At 33.9% G+C, this 25,030-nt stretch overlaps 2 protein-coding genes across 2 annotated transcripts; one reads left to right on the forward strand and one right to left on the reverse strand.

The window, feature by feature from the left end:
- Window positions 1-1,556: 1,556 nt before the first annotated feature.
- Window positions 1,557-9,185, reverse strand: LOC144847937 (uncharacterized). The gene is made up of 4 exons (XM_078704533.1): window positions 9,001-9,185; window positions 3,701-3,848; window positions 3,149-3,308; window positions 1,557-2,006 (listed from the first exon to the last, which is right to left on the reverse strand). Exons 1-4 carry the CDS (start codon window positions 9,057-9,059, stop codon window positions 1,564-1,566), a joined length of 810 nt encoding a protein of 269 aa, XP_078560659.1. The 5' UTR covers window positions 9,060-9,185; the 3' UTR covers window positions 1,557-1,563.
- Window positions 9,186-11,838: 2,653 nt separating this feature from the next.
- On the forward strand, window positions 11,839-24,665 carry LOC144847935 (WD and tetratricopeptide repeats protein 1-like). The gene is made up of 14 exons (XM_078704531.1): window positions 11,839-12,301; window positions 12,541-12,624; window positions 13,691-13,737; window positions 14,070-14,181; window positions 14,502-14,689; window positions 15,196-15,332; window positions 15,749-15,916; window positions 16,500-16,706; window positions 17,666-17,807; window positions 18,492-18,686; window positions 18,945-19,168; window positions 19,458-19,635; window positions 20,298-20,490; window positions 22,510-24,665. Exons 1-14 carry the CDS (start codon window positions 12,257-12,259, stop codon window positions 22,693-22,695), a joined length of 2,106 nt encoding a protein of 701 aa, XP_078560657.1. The 5' UTR covers window positions 11,839-12,256; the 3' UTR covers window positions 22,696-24,665.
- Window positions 24,666-25,030: the final 365 nt, after the last annotated feature.

The raw sequence follows: 25,030 nt of genomic DNA on the forward strand, positions 1-25,030 counted from the left end.
CCTACGTGAACTCACTTAACACTTTGACTGCCAAACACGAGGATCTTCGTTTTTGGAAACACAACGCTTGACTGCCAAACACGAAGATCTTCGTTTTTCGCGTTTTTTTAAGAAATCCGGTAGATAGGTTAATTATTGGTATATGAACACTATATTCGGTCTGGACCGCCAATCTTTTACAATTTGAAAGTAACTAATCTGGTTACGAACGACTGTCAAAATGGTACCTGTCGAAATAACAAACACCGCGCATCACAGTAGCGCGTAGAGGGATGGCTTGGCGCATTGTGTATCGGTCGCGCGCTAGCTATGCCGCCGAAGCATTACAAAGGTTTTTGTGGATTGACATGTTTTTTTGTTATCTGAATAAAAAATAATGGAGTCATTTTCAATATGAATTGTCTTTAATTTTATTATTGTATGTATACCCTAATTGTTTTGGTGTTTTACTGAAAGTGACCGAGTTTCACGCAACAAACTTGTTTTGAAATGGTATGGATATTATCATCAGTTTACTATCTAGGCTAGTAGTACTAGGCTAGCCTAGGCCTAGTCGTAAAACGGTTCCGGACCAACTTTAGGCCTGGTTAACTAGGCCTGGTGTATTTACTATGTGGATTTTGGCGAAACATTGATGTAAGATTTATGATTTATAAAATGTAATACATTTTTCAATAGTGATAACTTGTTTTTATAGGCCTATCGGTGCCGTGTAAGTAACTTTTTTGTTGTTTGTTGATCTCACCGGGCGATATTTTCGTATTGTGATGTCTTGCACAAAATCGCGAATATCTCGACTTTCTTGCGCGAAACTACGAAAAACTCAAAAAGTGGGTTACTTTCATTTTACTATTACGATTTAAATATTGCGATTTAAAAATCGTTCTTGGTACCATTGTAAAGCTAAATTCTTTATAATTATTTTAGTCTAAATTACATATAAATCAGATCACATACATGGTTTCAATCAGCTTTAATAAAAACATCGAATTGGGCTAAAAACGCTGGCGATGGCAGTTTCTAACTGGAAAAACCTCTGGCAGTCAAAGTGTTAAAGATGTATTGTCCCCCAAAAACATGAAAAGTAAAGATAAATAAAATCTGATGTTGAATAGGTTATTCTGCTGTATTAATTAATCTAATCATTTCCGTAGAAAAAAAAACGAAATATAATTTTCATATATTAAAAGACAAAACAAAAGATTACATTTAACAAAAAACCAAACTATTTTCAGCTTTAAGTTACAGTTTTTTCAAGTAAATTAGTTTATTTTTGATCCAATTTTTTGCTCAAAGTGAATAACTATTATGTTAAAATGGCATTAAAATCAAGGTTATCGATAATTTACATTATATGCAGGTGCTGCCATACCTCAAGAACCACTTATTTTAATAAATTAGTGAACACATCTAATAAAGGTAACATTTTTAATATTACTGTACAGGTTTATCAATAATACATTTACACATTTTTTGTAGTTATTGTAAATATGTCAACAAAATTCGCAGGAGTTTGCCAGATAGAGTGTATTAATTGAAGTTCCATATCATAACAGTTTTATTTTATTTCTTTACAACGACAGTCCCCATATACCATGATTCCTCATGCGCAGAACTGTCAGAAGAGTCGCCAGATGCATCTACGAGTTCCCCCGTCGAAGAAGAGAACTTCGAAGTGTATGATGAACCATCACTCCAAAGAGAGTCATCGGATGACAGTACGTCTATTGTTCCGCCTTCACTCCACAGAACCCGATCGCTGGAAGAAGACGCGTCGGATGGCTGTAAGCTGCCTGAACCGTAGTCTTCGTTCATAAACGAATCATCGTTTCCACTTACGGAGATGTATTCTTTATCCGATACCGTTGACGAAGATGACATTTCCGTACCGTCTGACGAAATCCATTCAGAGATGAGCTTATCTTCTCCTCCGTCATTATTGGATGAAAAGTAAACAATATCCGGTTTGGTTGATTTTGATTTCTTTGGTTGCGTTTTAGGAATATCTGACAAAAATGGAAATAATGTGATAATGTTAGATATAATGGTTAAACAAATCGCCAATGATGGTATTGTGATAATAATATTAAGGTAACGATGAAGACGAAATATCAAATTGACTTCATTGGGATTGATGTAAAATAACGTGGAAAGTTTTGAGTCAACCTGATATGATAGAAGAATCAGTAATAGACCCACTTATTTATAGCAGCTATGACACTGCACCCTGATTTAGTCAGATAATCGTGTGCGTATACATTATTTTGAAAATGACTACTTACTATAGATATATATGACTTACTATAGAGTATTTCCAACGTAATTACTTCGGCCCACTTTTGTTAATTATACACAACAACTGTGATTGAAGTTGCATTGTAGATCTTACAAACAGTTTATAATCTTTCGTATTTAGCTGCTTCCTTTTTCCTATCTTTTTTCCTGAGATGGCCAATTTAATTTAATTTAACTCATCTAATATTTTATTATACTAATTTTGTTGTGATTTATTTTATTTTGTTTATCTTTATAAATTATATTTACTTTAATTTTATTGTTACATGTTTAGGCCTATATGTCGTCATTTTGTATTTGTGTGAGGGTCCCTAATGATGATAAGCTTCAGCTGAATGGACCACCCTCGTAAAATTTTGTTGAAAAAATAATAATAATAATCTTATCTATTTGTTTTTTCAAATTGTCAAGCGAATTTCAGGTTGATCTAATCTCTATTGTATGTCTAGACAACTGCAGTAATAGACGAACGGTTTCCTAGACCAATATTAGTAACGCATGCCATAGGCTATCATCTCATTGATCATTAGATAAAACTGGTTTCAAACCAATTTTGATATCTAGGCCTATAGTACCGCCATACTGATCGTGAGCTCGTGAGTCCGAATCCAACTCTCGTCGCATTGCTTGTACAGTATCCTTAGGCAAGATACATTACTTTCGTTGCGTCGTCTCTTCACTCAGGTATATAAATTCGTACCCAAGACACAACTTTGTACTGGTTAGCTGCATTATGGAAGTATGTTTCCATACGTGTTTGACCGGGGTAATAATGTGATGCGCTTGTAAGCATTGTGCAATAAATTCTATAATAAAGAACGAACATTATGAATATAATTATATATTATTATACCTGATGGTTTCATGCATCTTCCTGCATTTGAGAAGTGTTCTGCGACAATTCGGACATCAAACTTCTTCTTTTGATTTTCTACCGGACCCGTGTGACATTCGAGACCGTCGGAACAGAATCCAAACATTCCACAAACTCCCCCACACTCCTCATTTTCTGTCTAAACCAATTTAAAGAAAACGTAAATAAATATTTCAACTAATAGTTGCGTAATTATACCATAATTACCATTATCAAGCATCTCTTTTAATCATCTGTTTATCATTATTATTCCTAAAAATAATTATATTGTCCCACTGAAAAAACATTGTTTAACGTTTTTGCTGAATATGTCATTTTAATGTCACATAATAGTTTTTCACTTTGACTATTTAAAAATTGGATCTAAACAAAAATTGATTTACCTGAAAAAAACAGTAATTTAAAGCCAAAACTAGGTTTTTTCATGAATATAACTGTTTATTTTAAGTTTAAAAGTCAAAACATTATTAATTTATTTAATGGCTTTAATAACCTTAACTAACACTAATAAAATACGTATAATATGCATACCTTTCCACATATTTTACATCTTCCACATGTGTCCAATACAGGTGTTGATCCAGGTGGGCACTTCAGATCAACACACCTTAGCATATCTTTTTCTTCGCATAAACTACATCGAAATTTATTACTTCGTGGAAGAATAAACGCAGATACACTGAAATTAAATAAAATTAATAATTTAAATTGCATATTATTTGTAACAAACTGATGTATTACTTCCATTTTTCGGTCCTAATTTTATCAGAAGGTATCTTATCGCTCAAAATAATTACCATTAATTTTGCTAAATCACCATATCATAATTTATATTTTCTACAGGATAAATAATTATTATTTTGTGTAACTTTAGGCCAAATTGTTTGAGATGACTAATACATGTCTAGGAGTTGTGGTCTACAAACTGCAATTTATTGTCTGGTATTGGTAGACTTTCGATTTCTTTCTAACTCTTTATCCAAAACAAGTATGATTTAGATATTCACAGAAATCAGATTCGCCAAGCTTGGGGAGGGGTGGTTGTAGGATTACTCCTCCCAACCCGGTCCTACTCTTCTGAGAGCACCATTCATTTGTTCATTCATCTTTTCTACTCGTTTTTGGAAGGCTCTGACGACACGTGCTAAAATTAAATAAGCGACCTCTTAAGCAAAAATCATTTTGGTTAACATTTAATCTATTTCTTTTTTAATAGGATAATCACATTTATGTTGTCAAACTCTCATTTAGGAGCTTTGAAGTGCTGGAGAACAGAGCGGTGAAAATGGTTGGTTCCTATGCAGCATCAAGTATAATATACTATTATAAAATATAATATTATAACTATAAAATAGGTTAGGCGTAAGTTATTTGAGGATAGGCGTAAGTTATTTGATTTAATTTTTCTTTTTAAGGCTGTGAATTCAATTTTTCATGGTAATTTTGAAGTGTACTTTCCTATTTCTGTTCCACAATATCAATTGCGTAATCCTGCTTTATTTTCTATATCAAGAGGGAGGGTAAATATTACTAAAAATGGTTTTGTTAATCGTTTGCCTAAGTTATACCACTCACTATGTAAAATTGATGGATCTGTTGATATTTTTTTTGATTCCCTTGCTTGTTTCCGTCACAAGGTTTTGTCTAATGTCAGTAATATTTAAATGTTGTCTTGTTATCTGTTGATTTTTGCTTGTATATAATATGTTATATTTTACGACTTTCAACCCTGTTAATGGTGACGTTTGATCACTGTAGGGTGATGATGAAATAAAATTAAAAAAAAATGTTCAGATCTGTTCACAGTGCATGTAGAATAATGATAATAATGGTTGTATTAGCGCCTACGATTGTTTTTAAGTGCTTTGTACACGCACGCACAAAGAAAAAGTTCATGAAATAATGCATGCACTGTGAACAGATCTGAACATTTTATCGCCTAATTAAACAATCCACTTAATAGAATAAATTTGCTTCTATGGTCATAATTATAATGACAGATATGCCATGATGTCATTTTTCACACGTTTACAAACAAATTTAAAAAGTTTGCGAAGTTTGATTTAGAAAGATTGAATTGATGACGTAAAAATAATCAATTGAAGGATGTCTGAATGTGACTCATGTACGCTTGTTTGTTGTGACCCTTGGGGAAACTCAAGCAGACAACAAACTCTGACTGACATGTAGCCGGGTCTCCCGCCAAAATCATGCATGACTCACATCTCGTGATGCTTTTCCTGAGGGTTAATTTGATATTATTGTTGCTAGAGGCAGCAACACGTTTTAGTTTGACTGGGGAAAGATTTCTTTTTTTTCACTGCCTAATCCGATAGGTTCTACAACACAAATCGATTGCTTCCCAACACGGAAGTTTCTTGATGTTGTAAGTATAAGAGCTCTACACAATCCGGCGGTGATGTGTCAGTAAAAGAAAATTAACTTACTTAACGTTTTAATGACCGGCTGGAAACAAAGCAAAGCAAAATCTATAGACATATAGTTGGTCTAATCAAGGAGAAATAAAAAATGGGTTGATGTTTCACCAATGCAGTACCCTTATAATATCTTAAAAATGCTAAGAATTCATAAAATGTTGATGTAAAATCATTACAAAATTTAGATTTTTATTCCTATACACAATATCATTTCCTGTATTTAATAAATCCAAGCTGTAATATTGTATAATAGTTGCATATTCTTTATCAATTTGACCTTATTTTGGACTAACGCCAAGATGTGAATTGTTCTGGCTTTACAACCATTCAAAATAATTCGAACTCATATATTATATATATTAACTCATATATTAAATTATTGAAAGACGTATAGTAGTTTAGAGAAGCCCAGAAAATACCACTGTTAAACATTTCCAAATGTATTTTACATATAATTACCATTTTATAATTAATTTGTATGGAATCACGAAGACCGTATTTGTTTCAACATTTTACTCAAGATTTTCTAAGCTTTATTTATTCATTATATACTAATGAATTTGTATTGGAATTTATCATTCGTTACATATTTTAAAAACACATCTTTTTTTAAACAATTTTGATGATCGCCAAAGCGCTTTGATCTTTCAAAAAGGCGCTATATAAATGATATTGTCAATGTTTTATGTTTATTCCCGTTCTTCCTATTCTTTATTTAGGAGGGTTATTTACATTTTATAATGAAATTTGTTCCTAATATTTCTTGTTTGAGTACACGAAGAAAGTTTATAATTTCTGATACAACGCGCTAAAAGACATATTGAGACAAACAAATTATTTCTACGAAAACTATTATCTACAATCTACTATTCAGCAACATATTCTTTATTGTATTATCAAGTGCGTGGTTTTGAATTAAATCCAACATCTGTAACAAACTGATAACATTCATGTGAACATAAAGTATCCCAGGATATGTATGCAGGATTTTTAAAGATAACAATCATGCTGGATGTTTACATTAGAACTATTTAATGGGTATACGTACCTTAAGCTCTGTCCACACTATCAAACTGTAAGTGACAAAAAAATGTGACGTGCCCATATATTAACATGATGATATCATATCACTATCATATTTGGATATATCACTACCATATTTGGGCACATCACATTTTTTTTGTCAAAGTATATTGATTGTGTAGACATAGTTTAATGAACAAAGCATTAGGAAATTTGTTCCCCTGATTCCCCTAAAAGAGAGTGTCCCATTAATTATAAGGGTGTCTCTGAATAGGGTGTCCTAAAGGAGAGATTCTTCTATTTGTGATGCATTAGTTTTGCAATCCGTACAAAAACGTACGTATGTGAACCGCAGCGCCCGATTAGAAAATCGTAACATTGCTTGCTGTTTCTATCATCACCGGACCGAATCGAGTTCAGTCTGAATTCAGATATAATAATCATCGAATATCCTTCCATTGTGTTTCCAATCAACTGGCCCTCTAACTTTGGCAAAAAAGCCTAGGCATATGATTAAAACAGTACACTAATCATCAATACACTTAGAACACTGATTGTTTTATTCTATTCAAAGTTATAATTATTTGGTGTTAAGTGTTTCGCTAGCTATGATTCTATCAGATACGTCTCTTTCTGTTTGATGCTGTGGCGTTCCTCAACACATGTTTAAAACTTAAACGGAAACATAAAGATCTTATATTAAAGTTAATGCGATATTTGGCTTGAATCACAAAATAATGAAGACAGTGTATTTTTGCCAAGTCTCCATTTAGATTTCTCAACTTAACAGTATAGTCTGCTGTTTTAGTTAATACATTTGGGGCTGATGTCTGGAGTGATTGAACACTACTTTCAGATTAAAAACAATATAGGCCTATACTAACCAACAACATTCATATACTACAGTATAAATACATAATAAGTTATATGAAAAGTATTCCAAGTTAGGACAGGGCGTTAATTTCGGAAAATCAACATTGCGTTCTCAGATTAATCAAATAACATTTTTTAGTAACTGTGAACATTTCACAATTTGTGGATCTACGTAATCTATAGTCCGAGTTAGTTATGATGATGATCGCAAAGAACAGGATTAAATAAAATGTTCTTGATTCAAATGCACCAACAATCTGATCTCTAAAACTTGGTTCTCACTAGAACGCAACGCAAGGACGTAAGCCGTAACGCAAGCGAGTTGACCAATCACAAGGTACGGTTCGAAATAATCCATCGCTTGGATTGGTCAATTCGTTTGCGTTGCGGCTTACGTCCTGGCGTTGCGTTCTAGTGGGAACCAAGCTTTATTCTCATATCCACTTTCACAAAAACACAAATCAAGTTGGTACACTATTGACGAAACCTCATGTAAAAGGGCGACCACCTCACGTAAGCGGATACTTTCACGTCCGCACATTTCACGGAGTCCTGAAGACTAGGGTTTCTCAATTATTTTGCAGTCAACTGTAAATTATTATTTTTTATTTAGCAATCGCATTTTCCCCCTTACTTTTCGGGTGGTCGATTATGCATAGGCTATGCGTCGAGGGATGCTTACGATACCAGGGCACTAGTTAAGAATAACAAATGGGCTTTTCGATTGTGTCCATTATGAGAGGTTGCAGATAGGCTTATAAGTGAAAGGAAAAATATTACGGTCATGTAATACGTTGTTACAATATGCATATGCATTCATCTTTCATCTATTAATAGCCTAAATTCACACAAACCAACGGAAAGTTTCACGGTATCGGTGATGACTGGATGTTTATGCCGGACTAATCCCACTTTCATTTTTATATATTCTTCGTTACCAATAATCGGACGAATATGAATCCAGAGAAGTGATTCATCCATTGATGACAAAATACTAGGCCTATCGTGGATTTACCTGTTTTACGAGACTACCGGTCTTACATAGTGAAGCATAGCTAAATAAGGGGTCCTAAGCAAAATTAGTAGGCCTAACACGAACAGTATAACTGTATGCAAATATTCATGTAGGCTTAAACTGAGATAAAACAATAATTTGTATGTCCTATGTGCTTGCTCCTTTGGGCCTATGTCTACTTTTTACTGTTAAACATTTATAATGAAACATCAGTAGCAACATATCAGGACTATGAGGCCGAGGTTCAGGTCTGATTGAAGTGACACTCTGAATTTAGGGAATATCTCACTTTATATAAAAAGCACAGGTAACATATGATAGTGTAAAAGAAGTTAGAAATAAAGCATAAGAGTTAAACGATATGACCCTTGGCAGCTGCACATGTCCCTACTAAAATTGACGTCTAAGAGTTAGTTATACTTCACTGAATTAGTTCTAATATTATATTAGTCCGTATTTAATTTGATTCAAGATTCACTTACCTGTTTATAACCAGAAAAACAAAGAAAATAGAGCCAGTAGATATCCATAATCGCTCCATTGTTACAATAATAATAATCAATGTAAAGTAATAATCAACTTAAAAGTAAAGTTTCTAAAACAAAGCCTGTAAACAAAATGAAAGAATACAGTAACACAGTTTCATATTCAACACCGTTGAACGCGTGTCGTGATTGGCTGAGTGTTCACCCCAGCATCTGAAAATGAAAACTTGGCTTCTGTGTGGCGTGACGTATCTTCCGCCGGATTAATATCCGTATATAGTACTGAGAATTGCACAAATAACCATATAAGTATTCTTGGAAAATAGGTGATAGGTATTTATTAAAATTATAGTTTTAATACGTATTGTTAATTCTTTATACTCTACACTGTTTTAATTACAATTCATGTGACGTAACTCTGTTCTACTGCCTATCTAATCAGAACACGTGATAAAGTTATTTCCATATATTTAGAAGAACAAAACGAACAGGAAGAACAATACTTACTACATTATTATTGAATGATAAGATATTGTAATCATATTAACATGCTAAGACCAACCAGCAGAGTTTTTTTACGGACTTCTGAATATTATTGAAGTTTTAAAATGAAATAAATTATTTATATGTTGACAATTGTTCATAGGCCGATTTAAATACAGATAATCGTATAGCACATATTCAGTCACCCATTCTTCATGGAGGAAAACATTTGTTCAACATGTTCTCATTATTTACGATTTTTATAAATTAACGATTATGTGGGCCGGGCGGGCTTAATATAAAAAATAAAGAAATATTTAAAGCAATACATCTTCACAGGGTATACGGTACTGCTTTCAATATCAATTTCCGACCATCTTTTAAGATGATCTTTTAATGATTTCTACGAATTGTGATTGATGAACCAGGATGTTTATCTTTAGTGTTATTTCCTACATAACTTAATAGCATGATAACAAGACATACGATCTTGAGGCCTGTCATCAGTGTGACAACTTGAACGGACTTTGATTCGACGTCTGCACGGGGGATACGCTCCCTCACCCACTCTCCCTTTCCATTTCTATTTGTGTGTAGGCCTAGATATAAGTCCTCAAAGGACTGACCATATACTGTTGTGTTAAAATGACAGCCCTACGCTGTCATTGTCATTTGTTTCATAACAACTAAACTGAAATGATCGAGTGTGCTCTCTAAGATTCTATTGCCATGAGAATTGAGAACGTGTTTAAATATCCCACTGTTAATTTGATAGGCTACATACTCTGGGAGGGAAATGTAAACCCGGGGGCCTAATTCATTATTCCTCTAATCTTAGTGATAGTCTGAACTTTCTGACATATCTTCTTAATAATATTACAATACAAATCTATTTTTCGTATTTATGAAAATCGATATATAATAGTACAGAGGAAAACTATAAAATATGGTTGAAAAAATTGCAACAGAATTTATTTCACCACAATGAATTTCTATAAGGTCCCTATATGAACATGCTAAAAGTCTAGAAAAATCCAGGTAGGTATATTATACACAACATTTTATTATAACACATTTCTATTTGTAATAGAATTGATGACATAATCTACAATTTATCAAGGTAGCATTTTTATACAATTTTTACTGTATTTTATAATTATCGAGGACGGTCCTTGGAGTTAACAACGCCACTAGTTTGCACGCCAGGATTGTTTCGCCAAGCTAAATACGCCGTACGTGTGAACCTGACATTAGATATGCACTGTGTATGTTAATGATTGACATGATTTAAATCTATTTATTGTGTATTCGCTCAGTTTCTCAAATCTTGACTTTAGATATGGCATGAATGATTATTATTATTATTGAGTAATTATTTTAATGGAGTATATTCATACAACATGATTATCTTGCTTGTCAGACACTTTGTGTAAAAGTATATTATAGGCAAACAGGTAAAAGTGCGTTACATTTTACTTAAATGTCGTTTCCTTTGCAGACGTGACGCGTTTCCCGGCGTCATTATATTGACAATTAGTCAGCGAACCATTGCAAGCAACTTTCACCCTTTGCGGAAAATAATGTGTACAGTATTATGAGGCTACAGCAAAATGCTATATGATGGTGTGAAGGCGGAAGTTGTTCCGTCTCTTAGATCATCAGTTATTTGGATGCCCTGATTTCAATTAGGCCTATGCGCGTATTCCTACTGACCAGTCATAAAGGCTTGGACTAACTTGGACAAGCGTAGGCATAATTCTCAATTTTTGTTTAATATAAAACTTCAATGAATTTGATAAAGGAAGATGGGATGTACTGCTCCTCCTAATCCTATCCTGACATGGTACACTAATAGTGGAGCTGTAGCTTGGTGGTGTGACGTGCTTGCCTTCCACTCCCTAAGCCCCAAATGAGACTTAGTTTATAAGCACGATAAATTATAAATAGTTTATTCATCCTGTAATTGGCGAGTTTGTGCTTGCTGTTGGATGTGTATAAAATAAAAAAAAAACAAATAAAAAAAAATATTAATTAGACTATTTCTCGACATTTACCCTAATTTATCTGCGAAAGGATGACCTGAGGCATATGGGTCTTCTTTTGGAATTGTTGTTGGGCTTATTTTCGAAATTGGCTTCTTATTTAAAGATTACTTTTGCAAAGCAGGGAATGGGATTATTTTTTAGATTGGACTTATTCTTTTCGAAAAGAAGCCCATGAGCTTCATGTTGAATCTTTCTAGCTGCTGGATTTACTAATATTTTACGTACGATAGAGGGCGTGATCTGACACAGCTGATCACACAGCCTTTTAATTGTGTTGTTTGTAAACATTGTTGAGCGACGATCAAGTGGTAGCTTAGGCCTAGCCTAATAATTTCTTCTTTAAAGTTTAACATTTAAATGGAAACGTTTGGCAATAATCATCATCCAACGGAAGTGTCTGATATCTTTACTGATCCATTATTGTAGTGAAAAATGACATGACAATTATAATCGAACCACCCGAAAATCTCTAGGCTAGCCCACAAAATTGAATGTGTGTGAGCGTTCCTGAACACATTAAGAGAGTGCAATCCGATGTCTTGTGCCCACTACAGGCTATAATTTACTAGGCTATCACTATTGCAAGGCCAAAGTTCATTAAACTTACTACTTAGACTTTACTTATCGTAAATGACTGATGAAAATAGCTACTACAAGAACAATAATTAGATGATACTGTATATACTTTCTTTAGACTAAACTACAGTATTATTATATGAAATAAAATGGACATTAATATTGTAAGAAAGTTGAGAAATCGCCAGTTTCAGGTGAGTACGACTCGAGAGTCTGTCATTTCAAGCCATGAGTAATAATAACCAAAAGCAGGCCGATTACTATTAAGATCGATCATCGCAACTAATTCAAATAAATATAACGTTTAGTTAAAAATATTTGTTATTAATATTTATGTGTGTTTTACCAGACCAGAATATCTGATATATATCTATTTGCTGTTTTTACACATAATATTTACAATAAAAGCAAAGTTTTTTTTCTTTTATGACAGGCAAAAGACCATACCGATTTCCAGCGAACACAGCAAGTCACTTCAAAGCTTGTCAGTCGGCTTGGTCTGGAGAAAGAGCTTGAGGTTAGTCGAAGAAGACTCATACTTCTTCTTTTGTATGATGTTTATGCTCTGTCTATACTATCAAACTAGCTTGACAAAAGATGTGCCCAAAATCATCATGTCCATATATGGGCATATTACATTTTGTTGTCTAAAGTTTGATAGTGTAGACAGAGCTGTAATGTACTGTACACTACTGTATAGTGGCGATTGTTGTCATTACCTCATCCATCATCTTTCTAAATATCCAAACTTTGGATATAACATGAAGCATATTTAACATCGTCCTATGTAACACATTATTTTGCTCTTCATAATCAATTCACATGTATAAATCATTATCATTAAAGATATATTGTCCCCCTAAAAAAATATTTTTTTAAATTTTTTTGTTGAATATGTTATTTTAATGTCACATAATAGTTATTCACTCTCACAAAAAATTGGGTCTGAAAAAAATTTATTTACCTGAGAAAAGTGTAATTTAAAGCAAAAAATGGTCAAATTGTCTGGAAGACAATGAGTTTTTGGGTAATTTAACTGTTTATTTTGTCTTTTTATAGGTGAAATAATTTTTTTCCCCCGTTTTTTTTCTTATGGAAGTGAACAACTTCATTAAAACTGCAAAATGGCCTATTCAAAGTCCGATTTTAAAAATCTTTATTTTTCATAATTTTGGGGGACAATACATCTTTAACTTCCTCCTATCATCATCCTCAACTGCATTATCCACAAACTTGACTCATGATCCCGTCATCTTCTTCTCATCATGTACACCACCCAGTTGTGTAACGCCTATGAGCGCTCACTGGCTAAACCCAGGGGCCCAAGAGCTTAAGAGGCCCCACAGCATGGGCAACCCGATGCAATTACTCAGTGTTGGAAGGGCCTTTCGGAGTACTAAACAAGAAGCTGCTCCTTGCGTTACGTCACTGACATCACCCGCAGAAGCACAGCATCCTTATCTTATCATTTGATTCATATCATCTAATAGATATCAATTCATCATTAATTATCTTACATCATCCACCATCAACATTTGTGTTGGGTTGGAGAAACAAATTAACTACTGGTATTTATATTTCAGGGTCACTCAGGATGTGTCAACTGTTTAGAGTGGAACTCAAAAGGAACGTAAGTGCTTCGATCTCAAGTTACAGTAGTTCCATTTCTGACATTAGTCCGGTTTTGTTGCCAACCAACACAATTAGACCATCAAAGAAACCTCTTCCTACTGTTTTGTTATCCCCAACCACCTATAACCTCTTGACACCCATTGCTGTACTCCAGCTACATACCTGCCTTCCTCTTCTTAAGGGATTCTACATTTTACATACACACAGTACATCACTTACTAAATCAATAGCTCTGATTAATCACCTAGCGCCACTGTTTAATGAATAAGTATAATATTTTGTCATTGAATTTGTTGAAATATGGGCCAAAATGTTATATTCTAATTTCAGGTTATTGGCAAGTGGTTCCGATGACTTGGAAACAATTATATGGAATCCATTTATTCACAAAAAGTTAGTTACTATTAAAACTGGTCATCATGGAAATATATTTTCAATAAAGGTAAGCAATAGCTGTAAAAAAAAAAGAGACTGCCATTTTTTATGTTTTGTAAAAATAATGCTTATAAGAGTGAAGTATCTATAGGATACAATCAACACACAGACAGAATCAAACCCATGCCTACTGTATCACATGTTAGTCTGATTTCCTTACCATTACACCATCACTCTCCGGTCTATACAGCATCCAATGCTGTATTCCCAGACGTCTCCCTTCCATGAACGCTACCGGTCCTAAATGTGTTAACTTCACTGATCTGATGAAAACCGGTGTTTCAACGCAGTACGGCCGTATCATCATTATTATGTACTTTTTCAAAGTTTTTACCAGATTCAGATGATAACATTGTAGCAACATGTGCAGCTGACACTAAGGTGAGAATTCATGATGTAAGCCGAGGGGAGACAACTCAGTCTTTTAGTTGCCATGCAGGCCGTGCAAAGAGGCTAGCAACTGCCCCAAACACGCCGTACATGCTGTGGAGTGCTGGAGAGGATGGAACAATACGGTAGGGTTGTTTTCTCAATCAAATCAAATTCTTTGTATGTTTCAACATTATGCCCTACCCCCATTCGGGGACACTTTGTTGGGTCCCAAAGGTTAACATGGGTTCTACTGAATAATGTATACACATCATTAGAGTTTGGTATTCTAAAAGAACAGATCCATGCAGTGTCCAAGGTAAACATTATAAAAGTCAAAAAAACATCTAAAGAAGTACCATTTTTTCAATATGCATACACTGTATACAGTATCCAGGATTTTAAAATTGTGAGAGAGCATCCTCCGGCCACCCCTGACCTATTGGTTTGCAGGCTTTGTATATTCAAAATACTGTACTAACAAAAGCCATATTTAAACAACTGTATATGTATTGTATTGAAGATATTTGAAAAATGAGACCACAAAAATGGCGATGTGTAGGGTTGTGAATTCAAGAATCACAGGCCTTTCTTGTATCTGTCACTTTCTGATCTGTTCAGCATAATCACATCTCTTGTTTTCTTTTTTCAGGCAATTTGATCTTCGCATGCAGCATACATGCGGAGATAGTTGTGAGAATGTTCTGATAAATTTAAATACATACATTGGGAATCATGCAGAGTGTAAATGCTTGGCCATCAACCAATACAGACCCGAGTTACTTGCTGGTAATGTGCTACATTTGTTTTAACCACTCTTAGACTTGATCCATTCTAAAAAAAAGGGGCAAAGAAGGTATTAAAAGGAGCAAGGAATAATGTGTTATGGTACATTGTTAGGAAAAAAGTGGTATCTATGACTCTTTAGGTTAATTTGGTTATGGCGAATTCCAAAATGATGGATACTAAAACAAAAAAGAAATGTTCGCATCTTGTGTAAATGTACATAAAAATAAATGTTATGCAAAAATCTTTACTTTTTCTATTGTTTTCCACAAATGGCCAAAGTATTACTATTAAAAGCCAAATCTGGAAATCGAATTACAACCACCAGTTTAAATATTAAATTTTAATTTTTTTAAATTTAAGTTGCCAGCTACTTTTTAATCATGTCATCATTATTATCCATTTTATTACCTTGTCAGTTGGTGCTAATGATCCATATGTTAGGCTGTATGATGTCAGAATGCTCTCTCCGCATTCAGTGCGTTTTTCCGGAGATGAAAGACATGAGTCGCCATGGCAGACGCCAGCACCAGACCCTGATGCCCAAGGCAATTTACCTGATGGTTGTGTGCAATATTTCGTAGCTGGTGAGAACATCCCTAAAATATCTATCAGTTTGTATGGATAATTAATAATACATTTTCATGTTGCCAGATAAATGGCACTATTGAAGAAACAATTTTTGGACATATTTACAGGAAACATACCCAACCCGACCCAGAGGATAGTTGTCTTGAGGAGGTAGTTTTCTTACTGGGGTAGTTTTCCATGGGGTTATCTTAACTTTGGTAGCTATCCAGAAGGTACTGGCTATCTTAAGGGAGGTAGCTGTCCAGTGGGTAGATGTCTTAAGAAGTACCTGTGCAAAGGGTATAGTTGTCTTGTGTTAGCTGAACAAAGGGTAGTTCTCTTAATGGGTAGCTGTCTAGAGAGTAGAACTTTTAATGGGTAGTTTTTCAGAGGGTAGTTGTCCTAATTGTGTAGGGCTGTCCAGAGATTGGTACAGTAGCTGCCTTATTTGCTGGTTTTTGGTGGGAAAGTAATTTCTGGCCATTTGTTGCCCATACACAGAATAAATGCAGCCATAAAAAATATAACTGGGGAATAATAATATCATATAATCATCATTAAAAATCAAGAATAACTATTAATATTTTATCTACTTTTTAGCCCATTTGCCTTCAAAAGAGGAAGTTAGAAGAAGACGTTACCCATCTCTAGTTGCAACGTATGTAACATTCAGTCCAAACGGAAAGGAGATACTGGTTAATTTGGGCGGTGAACAAGTTTATTTATTTGATATAGTGCAACAGAACGAACCGAAGCGGTTCAGAATTGGAGATTATGTACTACACAATAATAATGGAATGTGTATAGGTAAGTTTGGAGTTTGGTAGCCGAGTGGTTAGGACAGTTGACTGTCATACAGAGAGACCTGGGTTCATTTCCTGACAACTTCCAGTCCACTCAGCTGTAAATGAGTACCTTGTTGAAAACACTAGGGAGGATAAGGCGGCGTAGAAAGGAACTGGCCACCACATCACATAATGCCTAGGCTTAGTACAATGAGCTCCTAACAGCTCATTCCCTTATGCACAGAATAAACACAGGACTCATCTTATATACTGTACCAAGTTTAGTTTATTTCTGCAATTAAAGAATAGCAATCAAAATTATTGCAAAGGTATATTTCAATACTTTATACTTACCGTAAATCTTCTAATAGTAACCCACACTCTAATAGTAACCCCCCTTCTAATAGTAACCCCTTATAAGTCAATCTATAATAATAACCCACTACTCTAATAGTAAACCCCCTTCAAATAATAACCCACACTCTAATAGTAACCCCCCTTCAAACAGTAACCCACACTCTAATAGTAACCCACACTCTAATAGTCACCCCCTTCTAATAGTAGCCCACCTTATAAGTCAATCTATAATAGTAACCCATGGGGGTTAATATTAGAGTCACAAAAACTATTGACAAAATTACATTTATGAAGACTGGTCGTTTATGATGCAGCTGTATTTTGAAAACAAGGAGATAATGCATGTTGATCTCGGGAGTGGGGAGTATTGAGTGTTTTTGAGTTTATAAAATAAAGTTAGAGTTCAAACAAATTTATTTATTCGTACTGTTTTATTAATTTGCTATGATTTGTTGACCGGAAAAGTTGGAGTGGGTTACTATTTTCAGGTGCTTAATTTAAGATTAGTAATAGTAACCCACTACTCTAATAGTAACCCCCCCTTCTAATAGTAACCCACCCTAAAAAACAATAAAATAATAATAACCCAGGGTTACAATTAGAAGATTTACGGTATTGTTTCAGATGTGTCTAATTCAATGGCAGAAGCATTATCATCAAATGGGACATCAGTTCACTCGTCAAATGGTTTTACAAAAAGTATTGCGTCAAACAGCAAGATGAAACTCAACTTGGATAATAATGGAACGTCTACATCAGTAATAAGGTAACTCAAACTGGACATATTTGGGCTGGCCCACAATGTATGGTTTTTTGGAAAGTCAAATTGTTTGTTTTGCATAGGAAACAAATTTGGAACTTTAGTATTACGTGAAAAAAGATTTTCAGATTTTAGAAGAGTAATTTGACCTTTCATTATCAAACTATCAGTATTTAGTTATTTATCGATAAAGCTTGTTTCACACTAGAGACTCAATGCAAGGACGTACATGCACAGTAAGTTATGTGGCCAATCATAAGCAAGACTCGAGATTGATTAATCACACTTTTGCATCTCGAGTGGGAACCATACTTTAGAAAATCAAATCAACTGATGATGGAAATTATTAAATAAATTATTTTTGGATCATTAGCTGAATTTCCTTGTTTGTCTGATAAAATAACAGAATGTACAATGTTGCTCCTTAGCCACAGTGCTATTTCAGATATGCCTAGACTTTGATGCGCATATAGTGGGTGAACAGAAATAATTATTTGTTGTACGCATTTGTCAACTGCAAGTGAATCTTTTTGATCAGGAATTAACAAGCAACACTTGGTGATTCACACCCCTGCGTCTGGCGGTAACATAGCTTTAAGAGATACTAATCATTTTAGAGTAGGTCATACTTTTCACAGCAACAGGATTGCATCCCTACTTAATTATTCATTATCTAAATTTTTACTGTAGGTCATGTCTTCCAGCAAGAGAAACAAAAGAACTGCCAGCTAAGGCCGAGTCCTTAAAGCTGAAAGCAAATAAATTCTACTGCGAGAAAAAAGATTACACAAATGCAATACGTCTGTACAATGAAGCCTTGTCAATCGCACCGAACAGCCCCATACTATACGCCAACAGGGCAGCTGCCTATCAAAGGCGGAAATGGTTAGTTAAAGAGAAGATCCAGGTTTAAAATCTCTATTGTTTATTAACTATATTAATAGAGTGGGTTTATACTTTTGTTCCTTACACAAATTGTTTATAATTGGAGGCATCATACACATGGGGTATCCACATGACCAGAAATGTAAGGTTTGGAACTACAACCGCTTTAAAACCGCTCTGGAGTAAATAGTAAAACCTTTGCAACAACATTGTTAATAGCCCCAGTTTCTTATCCTTTATTGATGTCTTTTTATCTAGGGAAGGTGACATCTATGGTGCTGTTAGAGACTGTCATCAAGCCCTCTCTCTGGATCCATCACATCGGAAGGCTCAATTTAGGCTGGCACAGTGCCTCTTTGAGTTGAATTGGTTCACAGAGGCTGGTGACTGCCTTAAACAATTTAAAGTCAAATTTCCAGAGTACACTAAGGATTGTGAAGTCTTAGACAAGGGTCTGAGTGAGAAAAAGAATTCCGAAGAAGGTACAGTATATAAATAAATAATATATAAATCTAAAGGCAAATTACTGAAAAAATGACAATGCTGTGTATTGTAACAGTGGCTGGATTTCAAGATAGTACAGTAGTTAGAAATAAGCATAAACTAAATCAAAACAATAAAGTAAAACAGCCAGAAAAAATGAGAATATAAAGCAGATACTCACTGCCTAAGTGGACTGGAATAAAAGAAATAAAATCAAAGGAGGCACAGATATATATAAACATCAAGAATATTTTCTTTCAAATGTGATGGTATTTTAATTTAAAAAAGATTCTGGTAAGGATCAGGAGAGCACTTCACCTCTACTTCGACTTGGACGCAGCGGTCGGGAGTTTCAACTCTCACAACATGAGATTGCGCTTAGAGCAGAATCATGGGATTATCAACAAAGATATTGCGGACACTGTAACACTACGACAGACATTAAAGAGGCAAACTTCTTTGGCAGGTAAAATATATATTTTTATAAAGTGAACATTAACAACACAAATTAAAGGTAGTGGAGTGGACTTTATGCGACAAAAAATGTGATTTGCCCATAATGGACATGATGATGTCATATCCCTACCATATTTGGACATATCGCTACCATATTTGGGCACATCACACTTTTTTTGTCAAACTAGTTTGATATTATAGATAGAGCTTAAGAAGATGAAGATCTGCTATGAAATAGAAATTGTTACAGATTTCAGGCTCATATTTAACTTTATGTTGTCATCAATAAAACATTGTTGATTGCATTAATTGTGTAGTGTTAGACTGACCACAGTTTTTAGCACCAACCACTTTAGAAAACTCATGTACAGTATAAAGGCTCATTTACACTGACGATCAGTAACGGTAGGGGAAGAGCAAATAATAGCTTGTACGTGGAACAAACGCACAATTTTCTGTGTAAATTGGCCTTCAGTATTACATTTCGAAAATTAAACCAAACTTTTTTCTCTGTCTAATAAATAACAAAATAAATTAATATATGTAATTTGGGTAATCAGTAAATTTTAGTGGACGAAAACAAGGGGCAAATACTGTAATGAAAAATGTACTGCTGATGTACTAGGTCATTGCGAATCAAAAGCTCCCTAACCTCAACAACATTTTTTACAGTGATGGTCAGTTTGTAATAGCTGGATCAGACGATGGTTCATTCTTTATATGGGATAGAAAATCAACTAACATTATGCAGGTGTTTAGAGGCGATGATTCAATTGTTAACTGTCTACAGCCACACCCTACCAGCTGTTACTTAGCAACAAGTGGCATTGATCCTGTTGTAAGGCTATGGTCGCCTCAACCAGAAGTAAGTATGGAATATCCTTATTTATATTTTTGTTAAAAGTATTTTTTTTTGTTGATCAGCAAAATAAAACCCCATATTTGTATGAGTAGAAACACTGTACGCTGGAGGAGGGAGTTTGAACAGGCCAGTGAATGTATGCCGTAATGACCTTCGTAATCTAGTGCCCATGGTGCTTTTGTGGTACGTGAGTACATGGAGTTATGCAAAGCGTGGGTTGCTTAGTCTAGATCCTAAATTTCCTGAATGACTTGGCTTATATATTTTATATGGTGAGATTTTTCGTATACAGTATAGATATTATTTTTTTTTTAAATATTGGATTTTAATATTACTGTAACTAATAGAATTAAATTACCACTGTTCCCAAAATATTAACAGCTGGGATGCAATTTATGCAAATAATTTAATTTGGAAAAAATAATAATATCCAAAATCTAAACAGTATTTCTAATTAATAATAAATATAATTTAATTGGTAGGATTTTTCGGTCTAGCAATCATTGGAATAATTGGGTGTAAATTATTGATAGAATTAAGTTACAAAGGACAAAATAATATAATATAAAAAATTACTATATATATTGTTTTCAAATCTTCACAATATCCAAAATCTAAACAGAATTATCTATTTAAAGATTATAATTAATTAATAACAAATATAATTAATTTGCTCGAATGTTTTGGTCTATATAATAATAGATTAATTATTGATAGATCCATATTATTAGAGTTGGGTTTCCACTGTCCCAAAAGAATTCATGTTATTATTATTAATATTCAGTACACAAGTTGCATTTTCCTGTTAAAGTTATCTAAATTCAGTGTGGCGAAAGGCAATTTTGATTAAATGCTTCATTAGAATTGTGAAAATGTAATACGTTTATATCACATTTCTGAACTAATTAAACAGTATTCATCACATCTTCTTAATCAATGACATTCTTGGAATCATCAGGGAGATGTGACGAGAGCTTTAGGGCAAATAGCATCCTTCTTATTTCTTTTTTTTGTACTAGGCAGAAACGTGATCAGGCAACTTCAATCGTGTAGTATAAAGATGTATTGTCCCCCTGAAAAATAATTTTGTTAAATTTTTTTTTTTGAATATGCCATTTTAATGTCACATTATAATAGTAAAGGCACAATAATAGTTATTGACCTCGACCAAAAATTGGATCGAAAAAGAAATTATTTACCTGAAAAAAACTGGAATTTAAAGCAAAAGATTTTCAAATTGGCTGCCAGCCAATGGATTTTTGGTTGAATTTAACCATTTATCATGTTATTTTATAAGTTAAAACATTATTTTTTTCTACGGAAGTGATTCACTTTAGTAAAACTACAAAATAACCTATTCAAAGTCTGATTTAATTAATCTTAATTTTTCAAGTTTTTGGGGGACAATACATCTTTAAGGCTGCTTTCGTTGAAAACTCATTCTTCTCTTAGTTGTCTGGCATTTGATTTCTACTTTAAACACATTGCAGCTTTTACATATTATTAACTATATGAGCCTGCATTATTGAAGATATATTTTCCCTCTGAAAAATATATACATTACGGTACTTTAATATGCCATTTTAATGTCACATAATAGTTTTACCAAAAATTGGATCAATATAATATAATGTAATTTAAAGCAAATTGTCAGATAATGGATATTTAACAATTTATTTTTGTTAATGAAATCATTGTTTTTTTTCAACTGAGGAACATCAATTATTGAATAACAACGCCACGTGATTCGAACCCATACAATCAATTACTTAGGTGTGTTATAAGTGACAAATGTGAATGTTCTATTTCACTATACAGCCTCATTTAAGTTAATTTCAACTTTCATGCATATTCCCACCACCTCACCCCTTCAGTTTATAAATATTTATTATTTAGTCTATTTTTAAACTTTAAATTAAATTATAAGTTGAAGAAATGTAACAAATTACAAAAAAAATATAAAAATAAAAATATTTATATATTTTTGTTTTTTCAAATATCAAATGTATTTAAATTTTTCAGGATGGAAAGGCAAGTAACAGAAACGTAACAGATTGTGATTCAGCGGCGTTGGCCAATCAGAGGAGGATGATTGCAGACCCCTTAGAGGTGCTTCTGATGAATATGGCGCAGAGGATATCTGGCATGCCAGAAGGATCAGACGACGATTCTAGCAGCGAAGCACCAGATCAGTGCAGGCCTAGCTAATGCGATCATCTGGTAAAAGTATTGGTCGTTTCGACTCTTCAAAAATGTGTGAGTCTCTTGAATTAGTTTTGATAATATTCACCTCAATTGAGGAAATGTTGCTTAGGTCCTCCCACAGACCTACTGCAGCCATGGTGCTGTGCTTACCGTGAATGACAGGGGATGAGGACAAGTACACCTGGGTGATTCCCCCTACTCTTCTGAAACATGCACTGTGTTCTTTTAAGTGCACAACAACCTGATGTGTACACTTACTCCAAACAAAATGTTTCTACCTTCTACCACTAGAACCATTAGAGGTTCATCATCTAACAAAACGCATTTTCACTCGTTAAAATTAATTAAATTAATTTCCTTTTTGCAGGCCTAACGTTATTGTTAGTAAGTAATTAACCAATGCATTGTCGACAAAATGATATACATACCACGCTAGCAAAATTTGTAGTAGGCCTATTAATACTTGCCAAATTGTTGCCGATGACAGAAATGTGTTTATATTTATTTTGGTTTATTTGAAAAAATACATGGCAGTATGTTAAACTGCAAACCTAGAACAATACCACAATAGTATTGTTTTATTTATTGTAATTGTTATTACACATACACACTATCCAATACCCGCGCGGTGTCTTTAATGCGGCGTTTATTTTTGACTGCTTCGCATGTTACTTAGGTATAATGCCATCTAATCAGGTCTATTAGTTTTGGTCGTTTAGCAATTTTATTAATACCTGTACTAAAGTTAAAAATTAATTAAAATTGATGTTAAATTGACTTATGGCTGCAGGGAAAATTAATTTCGACTCCTAATCAAGTACAATACCGCTATGCTTACCTAACCGCCGTGGTACATTTAGTTGTGGTACATTTGTTGGTTGTAGTATGCCTAATGAATGACAAAATAAGTTACGAGTAGCATTCAATCAGTTTAGGTAGCTTCAAGTTTTGTTTACTGTGTTCACACGCACTTGAGCTAAGCGTAAGCTACGGTAATCTGAATCATATCCGACGTAAGTGTTCATGTGTTGGTTAACTCTCTTATTTCTCCGTTTTGTTAACTCCGATGTACGCCCATTTCGTTAACTCCGATGTACGCCCATTTCGTTAACTCCGATGTACGCCCGTTTTGTTAACTTCGATGTACGCCCGTTTTGTTAACTTCGATTTACGCCCGTTTCGTTAACTCCGATTTACGCCCGTTTCGTTAACTCCGATGTACGCCCGTTTCGTTAACTCCAATGCACCTCCGTTTCGTCAACTCCGATATACGCCCGTTTCGTTAACTATGATGCACCTCCGTTTCGTTAACTCCGATGCACCTCCGATATAAATCCGATTGTTCAGTATTGTATATATGATATAACGTATACCACACACGTCTGAACGCCGATTGAAGCGAGTAGTGTGTAAGTCCGATTAACTCTTCCCTGGTTCGATATAGAGACGAGAGCGTGTAATCATACACCTGATTATTACGATGATGTTTAGGCCTACATTAAACTAAACAGTTCCGTGTCGTATGTAAGCACTACGTTACATGAATTTGATTTTTAAAATTACAAAAGTGTTTATTTGAAGATTATATATTTTATTTAAATTTTGACCATTTAAGAAACATAAATATATTTTGTACTGCAGTTATACAGTAGGCCTAGCTACACATGTTTTACTTGCTAAATAATTGTGCATAAACAATGATGTAAACGAAAAGTTACTGCAGTAATTGTAGTCGAATGACGTTTGCCATGATCCTTTATTAAATACTAAAGAAAGAAAGAATCATTTTCAAAATATTTATTTTAGGCCTTGAATGAAAAATTAGAAGTATGGTTTTGATTGTGATAGATGTACATCTCAGGTGTATTAATTCAGTAACCTGGAGGGCTAAATGTATTACTAATTAATTAACTCATCCAGGTTGGTTCGTACTTTTTTCTAATCTTTATATACCGTTTGTCGGTTCGAGATAATGTCGCCTTTACTTTTATCTGTTCATGTCCTACAGCAATGATAAACCGCAATCGCCAACCTCAATCGCCTACGTAATACTGTGTTAAGTCACTTAAATCTGCAAAATCCATGATTACATTAAACTGTATATTAATTCAAACTTTCTTTCTCAAGTTGTTATTGCGATAAAACAAATTTACTTCATTTTGTTCACTAATCGTAGTATCAAGATATAAATGTTTCTATCTTTCGCTTTTTTTCCCATGTTTAATCTTTTTCTTTAGTTTCTATTTATATACATACAAATGTTTAGAAAACCCAATGAACGGCTATGAAAAGGGCGTTATAATAATAATATTCTGGATTTATATAGCGCCTAATGTTG

Source organism: Antedon bifida, chromosome 7 (genome assembly GCF_963402885.1).
Source record: "Antedon bifida chromosome 7, ecAntBifi1.1, whole genome shotgun sequence".
NCBI classification, from domain to species: Eukaryota; Metazoa; Echinodermata; class Crinoidea; order Comatulida; family Antedonidae; genus Antedon; species Antedon bifida.

Excerpts from the sequence above, each read along its gene's own strand:
- LOC144847935 (XM_078704531.1), top strand. The coding sequence starts at position 12,257 with ATGGACATTAATATTGTAAGAAAGTTGAGAAATCGCCAGTTTCAG. Across the intron at positions 12,302-12,540 it reads TGAGAAATCGCCAGTTTCAG|GCAAAAGACCATACCGATTT; the intron begins GTGAGTACGACT and ends CTTTTATGACAG. Across the intron at positions 20,491-22,509 it reads TATGGTCGCCTCAACCAGAA|GATGGAAAGGCAAGTAACAG; the intron begins GTAAGTATGGAA and ends TAAATTTTTCAG.
- LOC144847937 (XM_078704533.1), bottom strand. The coding sequence starts at position 9,059 with ATGGAGCGATTATGGATATCTACTGGCTCTATTTTCTTTGTTTTTCTG. Across the intron at positions 3,849-9,000 it reads GTTTTTCTGGTTATAAACAG|TGTATCTGCGTTTATTCTTC; the intron begins GTAAGTGAATCT and ends ATTTAATTTCAG. Across the intron at positions 2,007-3,148 it reads AAGATGCATGAAACCATCAG|ATATTCCTAAAACGCAACCA; the intron begins GTATAATAATAT and ends CATTTTTGTCAG.